Here is a 17,992-nt window from a genome sequence, read left to right as displayed (position 1 = left end):
GCTTATAGTTCCTTTATGAATTGTTTAAAAATTATTCTCACAGTGATTTAGCAGTTAGCGTTATTTTTTCTCGGAGGAAGGTGGAAGCTGCAAGAAGACTTGAAGAAGAAAAACAAGAAAAAGACGGAATTATTAGCAGAGAATATTATTAGTTGCATCACAAGACTTGCGTCTGAAAGTGAGAGTGAAAAATCAAATTTCTCCTAAAATGGCCAAGTAGTGAGCGAAAGTGAATATGATTTGATTAAGGTGAACGTCCGATGCGTCCATTAATCAGTTGAATACGAGAAGTTAAATGAACTACTGTTCTACCATTAGTCAGCGTTGTCATGTTAAGCATGTAGGATATTGGAGCATGCTCGTGATTTAGATAGGACTCACTGTTGTGTAACTTTTACACGATGCAAATCAGAAAAATGTATGCTATACTCCAGCATTGTTTCACATTGCGAGTACCTAGGAAATTGGACAATGGAAGCATATACCAAACCAAATGTAATGTTTCGTATAGTAGGTTACTAAAGCATATATCGTCTAAGAAAAGAAATACAATCATCACTCCTAAAATAAATAGAATATATCCCCTTCATATAAACAAAAATTAATTAATTCTCTTTACCAAGAAAAATCAAGCATGATCTTCTGCTTTAGGCACCGAGCACCATGAATCAATTTTCAGAAAAAAAAATACAGTCATCATTCCTAAAATAAATAGAACATATTCTCTCCATATAATAAAAATTAATTACTTCTCTTCACCAAGAAAAATCAACCACGATCTTCTTCTTTGGGCATCGAGCACCGTGAATCAATCTTCAGCCGTCTTGTCGGTTTCCCTTTGAATTGAATGGACATTCGAATCGGTGCATTATAAAACTGTTATGTTGCAACGACGGGCTGCTCTTATGAAAAAATGGAGAGAAAAAGACAGTATACTAGTCTCTGTTACGAAATAAAATAGAAGCGACCGAGGGCGGCGCCGCGAGAACGCTCATAGGCGACGCAGGCTTTTCTCGTGATTACCGTCATTTCGATGCCAGAACATTATCGTCGTCATACGTTACGGCATCCGCGTAATCATAGAACACGCGTTTGTGTAATCGACAGTTCCTGTATCCTCCATTAACGTGCACCGTCTCATGCTGTTGTCATTGCGTTTCCGAGTACCATTTATCAAGGAATGCGTACCCAGACGTTGAGTATTGTTTCTGAGACAGTATTGCATAATCTGAACGATTCTAATGTGTCAATTAGTCTATGCAAACAAATAAAACAACGTTTCGAAGATAGAGTACGAAATAAAAGGATAATTATTAATTATCTTCTTGCTTGACTTTGGTTTACGTCTTCCATTACTGTTTGACGTATCTCCTGTTGTTATTACGCCTACAGTATCATTAATTATTTATCGATGTTTTCTTTGGCACAGGAACGTTATTAATTTCTTTGAGTCAATAGGTACTTTTAACGAGGCGCACACGTAACGTCTATTACTTAATTCAATTGACATACATTTCGAAGTTTCATTTCTTTCTTGGTCATATAAATAAAGATATCTTTTAATGAATCTTCTTTACTTGAAAATCCAAACATCTATGATATTTTAACCAGTAGTAAAGCTGGAACATTATTGCATAATCTGAATTTCGTTATTAAACTTTGCTTCCCTCCTTTCTCTTATACTAATTTTGTATAATCTATAGCCATGTATTGTCCTGTAACTTACTATTATTATGTATCATGTCGTTATCGTTAAATCTTCGAGTGTTAACATTATTGGGAAAACCAGAAGCACGTTGGAGTTCCAGTGGAACAATAATGCATGACTCGAACAGTTACATTGTTAGATTTCACTGTTCGATATTTAATTACTATTCATGATCTATTCCGTTCTTATTAGCTCGAACCAGAAAATATTCCGCATTTCTACACCTTAATTTACGATGCGATTACTACAATAGAACATAATTCCACGCGTGATAATCTACAGTCTGTCATCGTTCTGAAAGCGGTTACATACCTCTGCAACATAGTTTAGCTTCTTTGGATGCAAAAACTACTCGCATTGGGTAACATCATCGATTCACAAATGAATCTAGATTATGACATTATAATTTATAATCTACTTCATACTTTTTTCGTGACTTGTTCGAAGAATAATTCAAAGAAACAACGTAATCAGCGCAAATAAAGCCTTTCAACAATGGATTATCACATACACTTCATTTCGGTAGACGGCTCAAAGAAAAACCAGGAAGCAAAGTGACTAAAATGCGCGACATAAACTGGGACACCCTAATATGTAGGAGAAAGTACAAGAAGAACAATGTACAGCTCCGTGTTTCTCAAACTGGGCTACGGAAACATACAGCTGAATTAGAAAAATGCAGGCAGTTAAACCTTAAACGTTTTAATGCCACCTTGCATAATATACTCGTGCAATCAAGGCGTTAGGTTTATTAACGATAATCACAGGAAGTGTACGCGTGTAACTAGACCTTAAACTATTAAATTTTTCAGAGTTTTTATGCCTAGATTTAGGTTTCTACTTTTTATTCCGCTTCTATTATAAGTATGTAACATAAATGAGGTTCTTTTAAAGAAAACTGTTTATAAATATGTAAAAAATAATTCAATTCTATTCTATGTCTTCCCGTGAGAAACACTGGTATATTTAGTCTTCCGCGAGTTTCGAAAAAGTTGAAGTTTCCGTAGATAAGAAATTAAATCCAGAACAATGACTGGTTTAGAGTAGATCGGTAAAAGTGGGCACGATCCGTTACGAAACTTCTACTTCTATTCGATTTACTCTGATTTCTGTCAGTCGGCTTCCTCGTGACGCTCGAAAACATGCAAGAATGGCGAAACGTCGCGTGTGTATTCCGTTTGTTGACCGTACGCGTTCTTGAACTTCCGCTTATTACAACGACCTAACTAGCGAACGTAAGAGTCGCTAATCGTTCCACGACCGAACAATTACGTAAGTTTCTTCGCGTAATTTCAAATTACACACTTTTCCGTTCGCGATTTGAATACTTCAACACTTTGCACTCCAAGAATTTGTATAACATTGTTTCGGTTGAAAAGTAAAGGCATCCATTTACATTTTACGTTTCTAATACCGTGTACCGACGAAAATAATAAAATTCTGAAGCTGGACATCGTAAATTTGCATCGTTAGGTTGAAGATAAACATTACAAAATATGTTTTGAAATATCAATGTTGTAAATATGTAGTGTATAAAATAACAGGATTTTCATACATTTTTCATAACCAGGAATTGAATTTGAAATGACGTGAATTCACGTCAGCGTTTGCGAATGTGTTAACTTTATTCGTTTAATCTGTATGTCCTTGCGCAAATAAAATTATAAAAAAAGGAAATATATTTCAGACCACCAAGTATTTTGCAGAATGGCAACACATGTATGACGTGGATAAAAGCTGATTGATGTAGTATTGTGCGACATGTGTCCAAGTCAGAAGCTATAAAGTTTTAAAAGTTGCTGCTTTTCAATAATAAGAATCAATTCCTGACGTCAATGTATACGAATTGTCTATAAACATGTCACATAATCCTGCAACTAATTGCGACAACGAAAGCGTTGGTTTGAGCCTGGTCGTCTGTTTTTCTCATCTAATAGCCACATTAAGCGGGTACAGGATTTTTACATCCAGCGACCTTGCCGCCCCCGTCATTTGCACTACTTGCAGCTTCTTACCTAACCGCAATTATTTTAGCCGGTGCGTCTGAATTCGTGGTATGTGCTGAAGTAAGCGTTGCGTTTTATGCAAAGCGCAACCTCGGGCTCGAGGATCTTATTTTTCAAGCGCTGACGGGTCGGCCCGCTAATGCTACCTAAAGAAGAGAACAAAGGGGACGCGTTAAACGCTGAATGCGATCATAATGCATCAGAGAGTGTCAGATTCATCACTGTCCCGTTTCTGAGCTTCGTCACCCGTCCTGATTATACAGTGTGTTCTCTTTTCCACGGAGGTTACTTCAGATGCGGTTTCACTATTTGAAAACAGTAACATTTACGAGTTAAATTTGTTAAAAAATTTATTCTACACTTTATTTTTGTAATGTGACGCATGTGTTTTATTTCGTGCTAATCATTAATTTAATTCTGAGGACATTGGGGTTGAAGAGGGCTGTCAGGGCGTAGAAGACGATTTTGTTTACTTTGAATAGACCTGTCTGAGGCTATTAGTTACCTACAAACGCCGTTCAAATGATTCAACCCGTGAGAAGTTTGCGTAGGTGCGTGGATCTCGAGACAAACGTAAGGTTAATACGCAATCACCCAGTAAAAAATAACCGATTCTTCAGAGAATCGAGTTTGCTCTATTCAAGGTGCATCGTCAGATGGATGAAGCTTGATTCCCAGACAGGATGAAGTTTTATTTCCACTGGTGCTCAAAGGGCACGATGCTCGAGTGATGAGTTGTCACGATACATTCACGCTCGTGGGATGTGTACAATAACAAGCTCCTCTCGAATTACTTATTTTCCTTCATTCTTTCATTCATATTTTTTATTAATCAAATATTGGAGGATGTAGGAAGTCAGGTTTGTCAACTCTCCCCAAAACAATTTTCTCTCGAGTATAAGCACGAGCAACTCCTGAGCTCCAGCGAGGATCGACCACGCGCATGCAAATTGAAAGAATACAGGAGAAATCGTGGCACACGCGAACGCGTGTACTTTCTACCGTTGCCAGGTTCGCGTGAAATTCGCAAGCTGAATTGAAATCATCGATTGCCGACGACGCGAAATCGTTTGCATCAAAATGCAAGTAGGCGCCGCATACGGATCACAAATGGCTCCGAGTGCAAAGGGTTGAGTCACATGTGGCAACCGAACGATGAAATTAACTTTTTAAAGCCGTTGTGGAATTTGGTTTCAACGTAAGTAGTTGATGCATCCACGCATATCGCAAGTGGAGGAACACAAGTAGGTGAAATCAAATTTTTGAAGTCGTCGTGACGCGTGGTACCATCGCGAGAGGTTGATTCACCCCATGTATCTACGCGTATCGCAACTGGAGTGACACAAGTTGATGAGATTGAATTTTCGAAGGCGTTGTCCGTTGCAGGAAATAACAGAGGAATCGATTTTCTCGTGGGTAGGAAATTAACAGCGGCGCGGGTCAACGAGCATAATCGCCGAGCACGTTGCCGTCGAGGGATGCAATTTGCATAAACGTTGCGTGCCGCCTGTTGCTCCACATTCCCGACCGCGCTCGTAATACGCACAAGGTCCCCCTTTGTCAAGGATGAAAAATTCTTTGTTGGTAGTCGCATACCGGCCCCCTAATTGGCAATAATATTTTCCCGAGGTGGAGAAACCGCGAACGGCGGCCAATTAAAACCGCCGCGGCCGCTCAATGGAAAACCTTTAACGAGCTCGATTTATCGAATTATCCCCTCCCCTGGCCGATGAGGTTCGAGAGTCATTGTGATAGGCGAAGGTATCACCAGCGATGGGAATGATACTGGCTCGATTTCATCGATACCAGACTGTGGAACGGATCCCTTCACTTCTCAAGTCGAAATAAAAAATAAAGAAAAATGACGAAGTACATTGTCTTTTAAAATTTCTGTTTAATATATAAATTCAAATGAAGTTGTTACTATTAGTGGAATTTTCTAAGGTAAATCAAAATGTAAAGAAAATTTCATATATCATCATTAAAATTTGATAATGAAAAATAGTAATAATAGGAAGGCATACAAAATGTACAAATCAACACAATTATCAGTGCATAGATTATAAAGCTAAATACATCAATAAGAATCAGCATCGGTTCCATCACTATGTGTCACGCTCCAGACACGTATGCTACACTAAAATAATGGCACAGACCGTGGTAGAGACATGCTACACGATACCTGTCCGCTTGGTCAGACTTTATCGCAGCACGAGTTCATTGTGTGGGAAATAGTCTCAACTCATTTCCTCCGAGTGCAATTACTTTGGAACTTGGTTCAATATTGTTGCGGTATAATGGTGTTTTTTTCCACAGGTTTAATTAATGGCACCTGTAGATGTTAGGAGACAACGCGCGTGTCGGTTAATTCGTTTCAATCGATTCGACTGAATGAGCGTTCTACGTGGATTGTTTCAAAAGAGGGAACAGAAACCTTCGCAATCTTCGCGTTTTGCGTTGCGTAAACAGCTTCCCAATCTAAATTATACATTAATTATTTAATTTTCAATTACCCAGGAATTCTAATCACGAATCACACTACCCAACGTTGGTACGTTGAAGACGTAACACCCTGCTCGAAAAACAATTTTATTGTGCAATGAATAATGCGAATACCGTTACAGGTGTTTTAAAATACAAGTGAAAACGAGATATGTTTTATTTTCATAGACATTTTAAAATTTCCTCTGCCACGTTTGTCAGTGTAAAAAAAAAAAGAAATCGTCCGAGGATTGGAAGAAATACAGCAATTTTCACGCCATTCACAAATTTTACGAAGCATGGAACCAGTCTCTACCGCGTTCTAATAATGCATTGACTGTTTCTTACATAATTGGAAAGTGCGCGTGATTTTCGTGTTATAAAACTTGCATTAATGGGGCGGCAATTAAAACGTTGATGCCCACTGAACAAGTTAAGTGTGGAAGAATTAGCGCAATAAACTCGATCCGTCTTCGGTAGCTTCGAGCAATCTTCATGATTAATTGTTGAATAATCACGGAGGTCGATTTCGTATTGCTTGGGAATTTACAGCTAAAAATGAGAAAAATAAAGTTATAAATATTTTGAAATCGATGATGGGGGTTTAACACCAGGGTTAGAATCAGAAGGATAAGGCATTGGTACTTATAAATATTGAAATGGAAACTCGTTGAATTAGGTAGTGCTGGATGCAAGTTACCTGTGTTACCGTAATGCGTTTAAGCCCGTTCGAAAGCTTGCCAGGGACAATCGTACTTTTTTCCTCTTAAACGGAGATCGTAATACACTAATTGGCGTAGTTTTTCTCGTGATAGAATGTAGTACCTTTTATATTGTTTGTAAAAAAATTGTTATTAGTTTGAAAGGCATTTTAATTGTAGAGTTGCAGAATCTCACCACGTGCGCGATGGTTTGCAGGATTCATGTAACTCGTGCATGCTTTACGAAGCCATTGGCGTAAATAGAAGAACATCCGTATCGTGTTGAGTATTTTTCACGAACGTTGTAAACCCAAACAGATCGGCCTGGATCGAATCGCGATCAAGCTCTGCTGGATTGCACTTTTTGCTCCTGTCACTGCCTCACGTTTGGAGTCGAGGCTGCACGTGACCAAGGTGCACGCGTGACACGTGCACGCATGCCAGACCTACTGAAACAGCTGTCAGCGAGGTCTGGCCACACGTCCAGAGGCGAGGAAAAGTTAGAAAAGGCTTTGCGAAACCGGCGGAATTGCTTTTGCCACTGGTCGGGTGGCGCATTGTTTGACCTTGGTCGACGCACAGCGCCAGGTAAAAGTCTCGTATGTCGAAACAGCCACGGGGACAGTTACATAGCGTTCCCCTATTTACCGTGCCGCAATTAGAATGATAGAATTTCAGGACATTTTCTGCCATTACAAACGATTTATGCAGTTCAAGAAAGTGGCACAGACACAGCTGTATCGCGTTAGAAAGAATAAAATGCTTCCCCTTCAAAAATGTGTCAAAGCTCACGATCTTAATTTCACTCGTTCATATCGTTGGCCCTTTGCTGTCCTATATCGAGTTGTATATATATATATATATATATATATATATATATATATATATATATATACAATTAATACTTACGTTTATTTTTATTTCTGTAAATCTTGCGTTCAGAAATGAGATTTAAACGAATAATTTCCACCATACAATGAACGTTTTTTGTTTTGTTTGTGCTTGTAGAGAACTTGGCGCCGTCAGAGTTGAAGAAACTGAGAAACAAGCAGAGGAAGCAACGCAGAAAGGCTGAACTGGAACGACAGCAGGCTGCCCAAGCTCAAGAGAAGAGGGAACAGCACAACAAGTCACGGCAACAAACCGATCCCGATTTAGAGCAGCCCACGTTGGACGAACTCATACCAGAGAAATTGGAGAGGGTCAGTAAACGCGCGCATCTAGTCGATTTTCCATTCTAGTAGAGACAATCGGTGAAACAATGCTGAATTCGAATCGATTTTCAGGCCGATGACCCACTGGAGCAGGCGATCAAATTCTTACAACCGTTGCAGGAATTGGCAGCGAATAGAATAGAAACACATCTTATGGCGTTTGAAATTTACATTCGCAAGGGTACGTGGACGATTCATGGTTGACTATAGGTCGTTTCAGATTCGTAGATGCTTGTTTAAATGGCTATCGTTTCGAAGCTTTTAAAGTTCTGGGCTTTTTTATTTCTAATGAATTAACTACAGTGGACTTACTAAGAATTAGAGTCTCACAAGAAACCTGCAAGTCTGGAACATCTTGTATTAAATTGCAGGACGGTGCTGTCCATTTACACTTAGTACACGATACCAGAGATAAACTAATTTCTATTCAACTAGTAACACGTACAAAGTTTTCGCCTATCATTCGTTATTCGATATATTCGTCCAAGAATATAGTCCATCTTTGTATGAAACTCAAGTAGTTTGGGAGGGCTTATATCGGACAGCACTGTCACGCAATGTACAACATGACCGTTTGAACGGTATTTAAATACAAATACTTGTTGCAGGTCGCACGTTGCTGATGCTGAAGTCGATAAAACGCGCACATGGGCTGGACCCGAACAATCCATACCTTCACACGTGTCTGGTACGCTTCATGCTGCACACTTTCCAGTCGCCGTTGGAATGGGCGGTGAGCGAAGTCGTGAAACGACAAACCTCTGGGATATACACGAGTTTAACGCCGATGCAGCTCAATAGAGAATTCCTGAAGGCGAATAGAAATTCACTGCCCCATCTCCTTCAGGCCGCGAGGATGATGTACGTCATAGACCCTTCCGATCAAGGGACCGCTCTCTACTTAATCTCAAACTTCGATCTCGAATCCGTAACGCTGCAGACTTGCACGGAAGTGCTGGAATCGTTGCGCAACGGTGACCTAGGACCCCCGATTCCCAACCTGATCGACAAATTCGTGGTCAGATGCCATAAACGTTTCCCGTACGCGACCGCTTTCCGACCCCCTGAAACGAAGGCGACGACCAATCACCAAGAGAAAGAGAACTTCATCAAGAACTGATCCAGGCACGCGCTCGTCAGCGTCGCTGAATCACTTCGTAGTTAGACGAGGCAATGGAGAAAGAAAAGGGAGTGTTTGGAGAGCTTTCTGATCTACAGTTGAAAACGATAAAGGAAAAAAAAAAGGAAAAACGAAAAGAAAAATGATCTCGTTGTGTTTACGCTCTGAGATCGAAACAATGGGAAGGGAGGAAAGGACATAGTGAAAGGAGTTTCAAAAATTTGATTAACGTTATAAACATGATGTATTATACACGAACCGTTCCTGGAAGGTTTCATGTAGTGTGAAAACAGTGCTGGGGACAGTGCTGTCATAAACAATCTGAATAAATTATATACAACACGAAGAGGTGGCGGTCCACGCGCCTCCGACGCGGTACCGAATTTTAGGTGAACGAAGGAAAGGATGGCTAGTAGCTAAATATTAATTAACAATTGGAACAGGACGAATTAAACGCGCTCTCATCGACGGCGCGATCGACGCTATGAAATAATTGTCGACAAAGTGTGAGATGTTTAGTGATGAGGGGTGGGATGGGCATGTGGGTGACTAGGGGCGGGAATTTTGGGGGTTGGGTGCAGTGTGTATAATATAATGACGTGCGAAACTAACACATTGGTACAAAATACAAGACTTGTATACATTCATACACGCGCGCGCTCTATGAATATTTCTACTCGATGTTAAGGTGTACTATTTTCAGCGATGTCTACATAAATACTCTACTGTGTAGAGTCTGAAAACTAGACGATCATCGAGCACCACGATATATTGTACCACGCATGTTCGTCGCTACATTTGAATAGACTTTGTTCCAAGTCGTATACTACTAGTTCACTTCGATTCGCAAAACTGTTTAAACTAATAAGTGAACAGTCTAAACTTCGTTTTTTCCTTCTAGAAACACGCAAAAAACACACACCCAAACACGTTTTATTACCTGCGTTTAATACCAGGGTAATGATCTACGTTTGGATTGGAGCCCTGATATTCCATCGAGAGCAGTCAATACGGAAGTTGTGTCCATTTCGCGAAAGTCTCATGTGAAAGTTACTATAAGAACAATAAAGTGCGTATTGTGTACGCAAATTACCAAAGTATATCATAAAATCGAAAACAATAAGTGTCGATAGCAAAACGAAAAAATAAACAAAATGATATCATGCATCATCTGTATGTCAACGGATTACAGAAAATTTTAATAAAAGGTAATGTTGAAGTTTACCGGTATATATAGTAAGTCGAACCGACATTATGATTACCTCATTTATTTTTCAAATACCTACGCATACCTATAAGTTGTGAATTTCCTTCAACTAAACGAGAAAATTCCGTATGATGCCGATGCTACAAATTAGTGATAATATTTGTACATACTTCAGATAATTACTTTAACAATATATATATACATACGTATGCATATATATACATATTTATACATACGTATGCATATATATAAATATATATACATATACAATCATATATATGTACACATTTCCTATCTTATTTAAGTCATAGAGTATAATTTTTGCGATTAATTAATCCTATGCCAATGGTAAAAACTTACTCAAAGTCAACTTAATGGTAATCATAAAAAATAAGGTAATTGCATCGAGTGATATTCATGGTAATGTATATTTAACATTTTTGATTCACACGTAAAGTAATGCATACCGGACGAAGATTTAACTATGAAAACAAAATTCGATCGATGGAATAGTCCTCTATGAAAATATAACAAATGCAAAGATTTTTCGAATAAATACTTTCTGTAAATGCATGGAAGGTTTCTCAGGGCTACTGCGAGTAATATCGTAACATAAGTGATAATGTAGATGTTTTACTCGTTCAGTTTACCATTAGCCGTTTAGCTATTGCACCACACAAACGAGATATACATTGTTCGAATAGTGGTGATGTAACTAAGAGGATAGATGATTCCTCGTAAAAAAATAAATCGAAAAAATTTTATTCTGCACTTTCGATTTATTTTTTCACGAAGAATCGTTCACCATTCGCATGTAATACCATCGCCAGAACATCCTGTACGATGACTATCATACTAACCTATTGATGCACGAAGTGTCTTATCAGAGACGGGCAAAGTTCTCACCCAGATAATAGATTTCAAGTAACGAATGAAAGATTTCGATTCGTTATTTCTTTTATAAAAATTATAATTCGAATTATACAATCAAATTACGCTTCACGTTGAACAAATAGATCGGTACATAGAGTTTTCATTCGGTATCTGTCGTTCGAATAAAATTTTGCCCATCTTTTGTCTCTCGTGGACAGTCTTTATAAAAAATGAATACACATCGACATCCGTCATTCATGTTACACCAAGTCTCGACCATGCATCTACCGAAGCATTGATACTTCATTTTTTTTTTTTTTTTTTTTTTTTTTTATATACATTTTCTACAATTGGCTTTGGCTTTGGCTTTGGCAAAGCTACCACATTTGGAAAAGATGTATATATTAGTCGCTCCAATCTTTATCGGAGGTTGTTACCTCGATATACAAATTTCTATCTCGCTCTTAAATAATTATCAGAACTTTGAGAAATAAACAGTGCTGATTAAGGATGGTATATCGATCTTTAAAAGGTTCAGTTGAGATTTCGCCTTGTAGTCCTTGATTTAATCTTACGAATAAACGATAAGCATGGGTACCTCGACCCGCATCCTCTTCCATCTCCTTGTGTAAATGAATTCATCATATAGTTTTCGTATGATGATTTTTTTTTAAATGTATACGATTAACTTTTAAGACGATCTATTATTCCAGTTAAAGAGACTTAAAATGAAACGAACAAATTAATATTTATCGAACGCTAATTGCGATTATTTCTTACTTTAATCACTATGTTATGATAGTAAGTTACTGCCATTTGCAATAAGAGTTTATCGTATTTTGAGAAACATCTACTAATACAGCGAACACTTTGTTATAGTTTTAGCTCCACCAATAGTAATAATAGATAATTCATTTAAACGAAACGTTCGTTCTATTGTATAAGCTCCTTCATAAGTGTCGATATTTATACACGTGAAATGCACATGCACCTTCGTTGACGTAAAATATTTTTCTATATGATGAATTCAATCACCATACATAATTACTTTCTTTATGTAACTTTCCTCATTAGAGTTGTGATTACGAACGTAAGTGAAGTAATATTTTAAAGACAAGAACTGGGATATGTATAGTATGTACATAAACGTATTATTATTATCATATATATCAAAACTCTATGTTCAATTTCTCTTTGTTGTTATATTAATAACGAGTCAACATAAAAAAACATGATATCACGTATCAACAGTCGCCCTTCCTTCAATCGTTTTGAAAAAATGATAAATACTGTTACATATTTATATCATGCCATACTTTATTGTATCAGTGTTTACATTTGTACAGTAAATGGTTTGCATTAGTTGCGGACGACATTAAATAATTGATAGTATCTTTGTTTTATCGCTAAATTCTTTCGCCTTCTGTGCATTATGTTATTTATTTTCTATAACCTCGTGTGGTTATTGTTAAAGATGCAAATAAGTGGATCTGTAAAAATTTCAAACACGACAAGGTATTTCTCCGTTTCCATTTGTACCTACTCCCAATTCAATTTTATATGTAAATAATAGTAATCCAACAAACACCATGAGCCATATTTTCATGTGTTACCGAAAGATTAATATTACGTGAAAGTTTCAACCTACAAAATGTTAAGAGCAAAATGAAATAAATCATGAGTATATCTACGAGTAAACTTTTTTAATAAAAACATTACCATAACTGTACATTATGTTTTATCATAGATACATTTACGTATTAATCTTCATCGGAGTGGGCGGTAATTGAGTCATTTCGTTCCAATTAATCTCGGTGAAATCAATTACGATTCTTTCGTTTTTCGGAATATATTGTCTACGGGAAAGTATTACAAGTTTCAGACGTTCTCGTTGGTAAATTTTTTACGAATAGTTTATTTTGAATAAATTTAAAAGCAAAAGTTTATTTAGAAACTTGTAATGGGAACTACCTAAAACTAATCCAAATCATCGAAATACCTGTATTCAATGCCTACTGCATCAAACATTTTCTTTGCAGCAATAGTTTCAACTTTATGTGCATGTTTATCTGACATATATACAACTACCTTGATACCAGATTGTATTATTACTTTAGCACATTCATTACATGGAAAAAGGCCAACATAAATGGTACAATTTTTAACGTCACTAGAATTCTTGTTTAAAATAGCATTAACTTCCGCGTGACATACTGTAAGTTTTTCGCCATTATCGCAACAATATAATTACATTGCTTATTTGTTTAAAAACTACCCTTTTTACCAGACTCAAACTTACCATAAAGATACTTTGTATCTAAAGAGGTGGAGGTACCCTTTGTCCAAGGAAAATCATTGTCATTGCAACCAGTAGGCATACCATTGTAGCCAATGCCTACAATTCTTTTTTCACTGTTAACTATGCATGCACCAACTTGAGTACAAGGATCTTTACTACGTTGTGCAGACAAGAAAGCTGTTGCCATAAAATATTCATCCCAATCGAGGTAGGATGTTCTTTTATTGTTAATGTCGCTATTAAAAAAAATATATATGTATATGTACCCGCACTTCGTTTATTGAATAAGTTGTTAACAATTATGCATAGGTATTATATACCGTTCAGAATTAATTTTTATGGCAGTGTGGTTTTCCGTCATTATAAATTTTATTTGTAAAAAATATACAGGTATATTTACTTATGCAAGATACGTCTATCGAAGCCTCGTGTTAGACAGTATAGCCATCTAGTGATAAGTAGACCCAACTAATCTTGCATATTTAGTCAGCACCATCAGTAGCAAAACGTCGAAGTTTATAGGTAAATAGCTGCTACTATTATCACTAGATGGTATCTTCTAGTGTTCTACCTTCTTCCGATACTGCAGTTATCTATATATTCTATTTTATTTTGCATATATATATATATATATTTATAATTATCAATTACAAATACATATAAATATATATAAAGAGAGAGATTTTTGCGACACTCTATTATTTACTATAATTTCGTTTTCTTTATAAAATCTTAGTTCTAAAGATTTTTATACAATAAAATCTGATTCAAAATATGTTATGCTACGAAGGAATAATTATATAAACGTTCGTGTCAAAGAAAATTTGTACTGCAGATGTAATATACAAAGGCAAATATGATCAGTGCAGTTTGATCGCTATCGAACCGATTTCGAAGACGGACTATTCAAAAATAGCTCCCTATCGAAGTATAATCAATAAATTCTGTAATAATCTGTGCATGGCAGAGCCTGGGACAGAGTTTTCAGGCACGGCATCGGTGGTTCCTGGCACCGATAGATCATCGTTTCTATCTTAAATCCATTTTATGCGAAGTTTTGCTATCGTCATCCTAATCTTGTTACCAAGATAATAAACATGCCACTATTGTTCCATTTCAGACCGCCATCACACACCTGCATAATTTTATAAAAGAAAAATTATTTGTATGTAGAAAGGATAACTTTAAATTTATACATCCTTCTTAATTATCACTCTGTAAGTGCTACTTTAATTTTTTATTTCATATAGAATATAAGTTATATAATTGTATTCCAAAGAAGACAATAGTTAAATAATCGAAACGTCGACTGTACATTTTTTGGAAGTTTTAGCAGTGTTAGAAATTTACTGCAAGCGTTGCTCATTGGTCGATTTACATATAATTGCGAATGAAAATTTTGTCCTTAATTATTTGCATGTTAAACGCGTTAAAACGTTTGGAACCCCAAGCTTCTGAAGGCTTTTTCAAACGTCAACTACGTATACGAGTATACTTGGGCGCGGCACTGTAGACACGTTTTTCAACCCTTAAGTATACTTAGCGATCCCTGTAAAAAGGGCTAATAATTCATGGATTACGACACCTTTTGCATAATCTGGAGGCTTTAATTAGTTCTTGCTTTTTCAAAACGACGAGAATTTTCATTATCTTCTTACATTTACCTATCGTATACATGTCTGTATTTTATACTTTACAGGTCACTTCGTTGTAGTCAATTTCACTTGTAAAGTCAATAACACTTCCGTAATTGCTGATTTAATGTACAAACGGAACAAAATAAAAAACGCCACTCGAGGGAGCAGCACGTGGAAGCTACGATTAAATGCATCGTGCGTGAAGAAAACTCAGAGGGTGTAAGGTTCCCTGAGGAGTAGCGTCACGATCCTGTAAATTATTTTAATATTATAGCATGACTACTCGCCGGAAATAGCTTCGTTTCGATATTTCCATCTTGTTTCTAATATTTTTCATCGGAACAAATTCTAAATTTATCGTGTACCGTGATTGCGATTTAAATCTCAGGAATATTTAAATAAAAATATTCCACGTAAAAATAAATTCGAGTCAAAAGATACGAGTCATTCATTATGAAAGTGGAGTAAGTCCATTTATCTTTGACTTACGATATGAAAGGTTTTGCATTCCAATCGACTAGAAAAATTGATAAGAGCTAACTGGGTCGTTGTGTGTTCTTGGTCATCGCTGATAAGTAAAATCAGGTGTTTAAACAATATAGACGTCACCTGAAGATAAATATATTTCTGATGACCACAAATGGGCTCGGATCACCTTTGTAATTACCGAATTAGTATCTGTTCCGGTAATCTTAGCTTACAGTTGCACACAATACAGTTTGCAAAATGTGTTGCATAATTTCTTCTAGAATTAACCAGGAAAATCTGATGTTGCAGGGATTTAAAGCGTGTCGGTATCGACGCGACGAGGGCAAGGAAAATCGAGTTACAGAGGCGACGACAAGACTCCAGCGACGATGCCAAAAGTTGGTCCAGAGAAGGAGGAGGACCTGGAGGATGATATTCCTGGCCAGCAGAGAACGGCGAGAGTATTGATTAAGGGGTTCGTCGGGAGGGATCCTCGCAGTCGAGGGGATTTCCTCTCCGAATGCACGGGGGGATGAATGGGAGTGGGGGATCGGCGGGGTGGTTCAAGAGCCGACTGCGGGGGTGTTTGGCCGACGCAGTTGTTCCTGGATTGCACGCAGTCGGCTGCGTGTGCCAGCGCATGCTCGCCATCTACGCTTTTGCACGCATGCACGTAACTTTTACGTGTATTTACAGTGCACGGTTGTCGAGCTGATACGCGCTGCTCTGCTCTGGCCTGCACGTGGCGTTCCCGGTTGATCGACGAACAAAAGCAAAGGGGAACTTTCAGAAGTTCAATAACGAGAAAAAAAGAAGAGCGCATCCCGAAGGAAAGTGCACAGCGTCCTCGAGCAGAAACCTTCCTTCACCGGGTCCTCGCGCGAAACGTAACCTGTCCTCTTCCAAATCGCATCTGCAGCGAGGAAGTTCTTTCAAACAAGTGTTCAATCCTTCGTGCGTATAGTATTTTGCTTTCGACCTGTACGTAGTCAGAGATGGGCTTTACTTACGTTTGTCTCATTGATCAGACAAATTTTTGTTTGGCCATTCTAAAGCATTCCTGTCCTAGTAAGTTAGCTCCAATTTTTATTCGATAGAAACCAGATAAAGGGTAACTTATCTTTTTATTCGTTAATCAGAGTTTTTATCTTGATAAGAATTTCATTGCTCTGGTCTTGTTACAATATTTTAATCTCAAGTTGACAAAAAATTAGTACTGTAAATGTTAGATAACTCAGTCGGCTCGAAAAGAAATTTACACGAGTATACCAATGGACGTGTTAAACGAACTCATTTTCTATATTCTCTATCCTTTTTTTCTCATTTTTCCAGTGTGAAAGGACCCTTAATCGCCTAAGTAAATAAGCAAATTTTGCCCATTTTTGCACATAGGGACGCACAATAGTTTCAGGAGCAGACTTCCCGGAGAAACGGCGGGACGCTCGTCTGTCTCGACAACGTCTCCTTGTCGCTCTCCATTTTTCCCCGTTGGTTCGTCTCGCTTCCGCGACGCCGTCGTCCCCTCTCCACCCTCTCATTCGCGACGACCACAGGCAACAGAACCGGCACCGGCAACGAAGGGCTGCAGTTGCGATCGGATGATCGACGAGTGCGCGTCTCTCTTGTTCGTATCGCTTGTAACTATTCGCTCGGTATGTCAGGTGGTATCTCGAGTCTCGCGAATTGTCAACGGTGAGACGAAACCGCAACATTGGAGACGAAGGATTGTTGGGGGAGCAGAAACGAGCAATGTGTACGGAGACCAGCTGGGTAAGTGGTGCAAAAACGATTTCCTATTATCACTCGAATTCGCTCGCGTCGAGATGCGGCGTTAGTTTACGTTTGATTCTGAGAAATAGAGGAAACAGCGAGGAAGCTCATAGAGCCGGTGTTGATAGTTGTGATTGCTCTGTGAACTTGGTTCTTACTCTTAGGAAAAGATGGTTGTTCGCTTCTTATTGATGTTTCGGAGCAGACGTACAGTTTCGTTTCACTTTTGCACGAAAGTTAGAAGAATTTTCAGTCAACTTTATCGGAGTAATATGGAAATGTAACTTTTCTCGATAAGCAAATATAATCTTGTAATAAAATGAAATATAATATTTTCAATTTTGCGTCGAGTTAACTTGAAACCAACGTTTCATTCAGATTAAACGAGGTGACACGAGGGGTCCACGACTCACGAGATTCTCCATTCTGACTCGATCGATATCGGTGTCTGAATTGCCAGTAATTAATCGTCGAGTGGCACGATTACACTGGTACTTGACGTCCAAGT

General features: G+C 37.9%; 4 protein-coding genes across 7 annotated transcripts in view; 2 read left to right on the top strand and 2 right to left on the bottom strand.

The window, feature by feature from the left end:
* LOC128895961 (N-alpha-acetyltransferase 15, NatA auxiliary subunit) overlaps positions 1–10,476 on the top strand; it is a 49,442-nt gene extending 38,966 nt beyond the window's left edge. Inside the window, exons 9-12 of one of the 2 annotated variants that reach the window (XM_054159022.1) lie at positions 7,215–7,484; positions 7,905–8,098; positions 8,183–8,291; positions 8,719–10,476. In XM_054159022.1, the coding sequence (XP_054014997.1) occupies positions 7,215–7,484; positions 7,905–8,098; positions 8,183–8,291; positions 8,719–9,230 (1,085 nt within the window). In that variant the 3' untranslated portion in view covers positions 9,231–10,476. The remainder of the gene's footprint in view (positions 1–7,214; positions 7,485–7,904; positions 8,099–8,182; positions 8,292–8,718) is intronic. The other variant, XM_054159032.1, reaches the window with a different exon arrangement.
* The window catches only part of LOC128895943 (uncharacterized), a 151,656-nt gene that overhangs the window by 34,516 nt on the left and 99,148 nt on the right, over positions 1–17,992 (bottom strand). The window lies entirely within an intron of this gene.
* Positions 10,622–14,054, bottom strand: LOC128896244 (deoxycytidylate deaminase). Of its 2 annotated transcripts, none has more exons than XM_054159473.1 (5): positions 13,930–14,054; positions 13,610–13,845; positions 13,310–13,523; positions 13,030–13,166; positions 10,622–12,954 (listed from the first exon to the last, which is right to left on the bottom strand). In XM_054159473.1, exons 1-4 carry the CDS (start codon positions 13,968–13,970, stop codon positions 13,064–13,066), a joined length of 594 nt encoding a protein of 197 aa, XP_054015448.1. In that variant the 5' UTR covers positions 13,971–14,054; the 3' UTR covers positions 10,622–12,954; positions 13,030–13,063. The 2 variants fall into 2 exon arrangements, with proteins under 2 accessions (XP_054015448.1, XP_054015449.1); XM_054159474.1 differs by having other exon boundaries at positions 13,062–13,166.
* LOC128896222 (growth arrest-specific protein 2-like) overlaps positions 17,135–17,992 on the top strand; it is a 36,165-nt gene continuing 35,307 nt past the window's right edge. The window contains exon 1 of one of the 2 annotated variants that reach the window (XM_054159436.1): positions 17,135–17,484. The gene's annotated coding sequence lies outside the window, so the exon portion shown is untranslated. The remainder of the gene's footprint in view (positions 17,485–17,992) is intronic. The other variant, XM_054159437.1, reaches the window with a different exon arrangement.

Source organism: Hylaeus anthracinus, unplaced genomic scaffold, assembly GCF_026225885.1.
Source record: "Hylaeus anthracinus isolate JK02 unplaced genomic scaffold, UHH_iyHylAnth1.0_haploid 0, whole genome shotgun sequence".
In the NCBI taxonomy this organism is placed as follows: domain Eukaryota; kingdom Metazoa; phylum Arthropoda; class Insecta; order Hymenoptera; family Colletidae; genus Hylaeus; species Hylaeus anthracinus.
Note: the sequence above shows the minus strand (reverse complement) of the source record. Positions and strands in the feature narration are given on the sequence as shown.

Bases quoted from the DNA above. Each gene is read 5' to 3' on its own strand.
- LOC128896244 (XM_054159473.1), bottom strand. From the start codon at position 13,970: ATGACGGAAAACCACACTGCCATAAAAATTAATTCTGAACG. The intron at 13,524-13,609 runs GTAAGTTTGAGT...AAAAACTTACAG, and splicing joins AGATACAAAGTATCTTTATG to TATGTCACGCGGAAGTTAAT. The intron at 13,167-13,309 runs GTATTTCGATGA...ACTTTCCCGTAG, and splicing joins GCAGTAGGCATTGAATACAG to ACAATATATTCCGAAAAACG.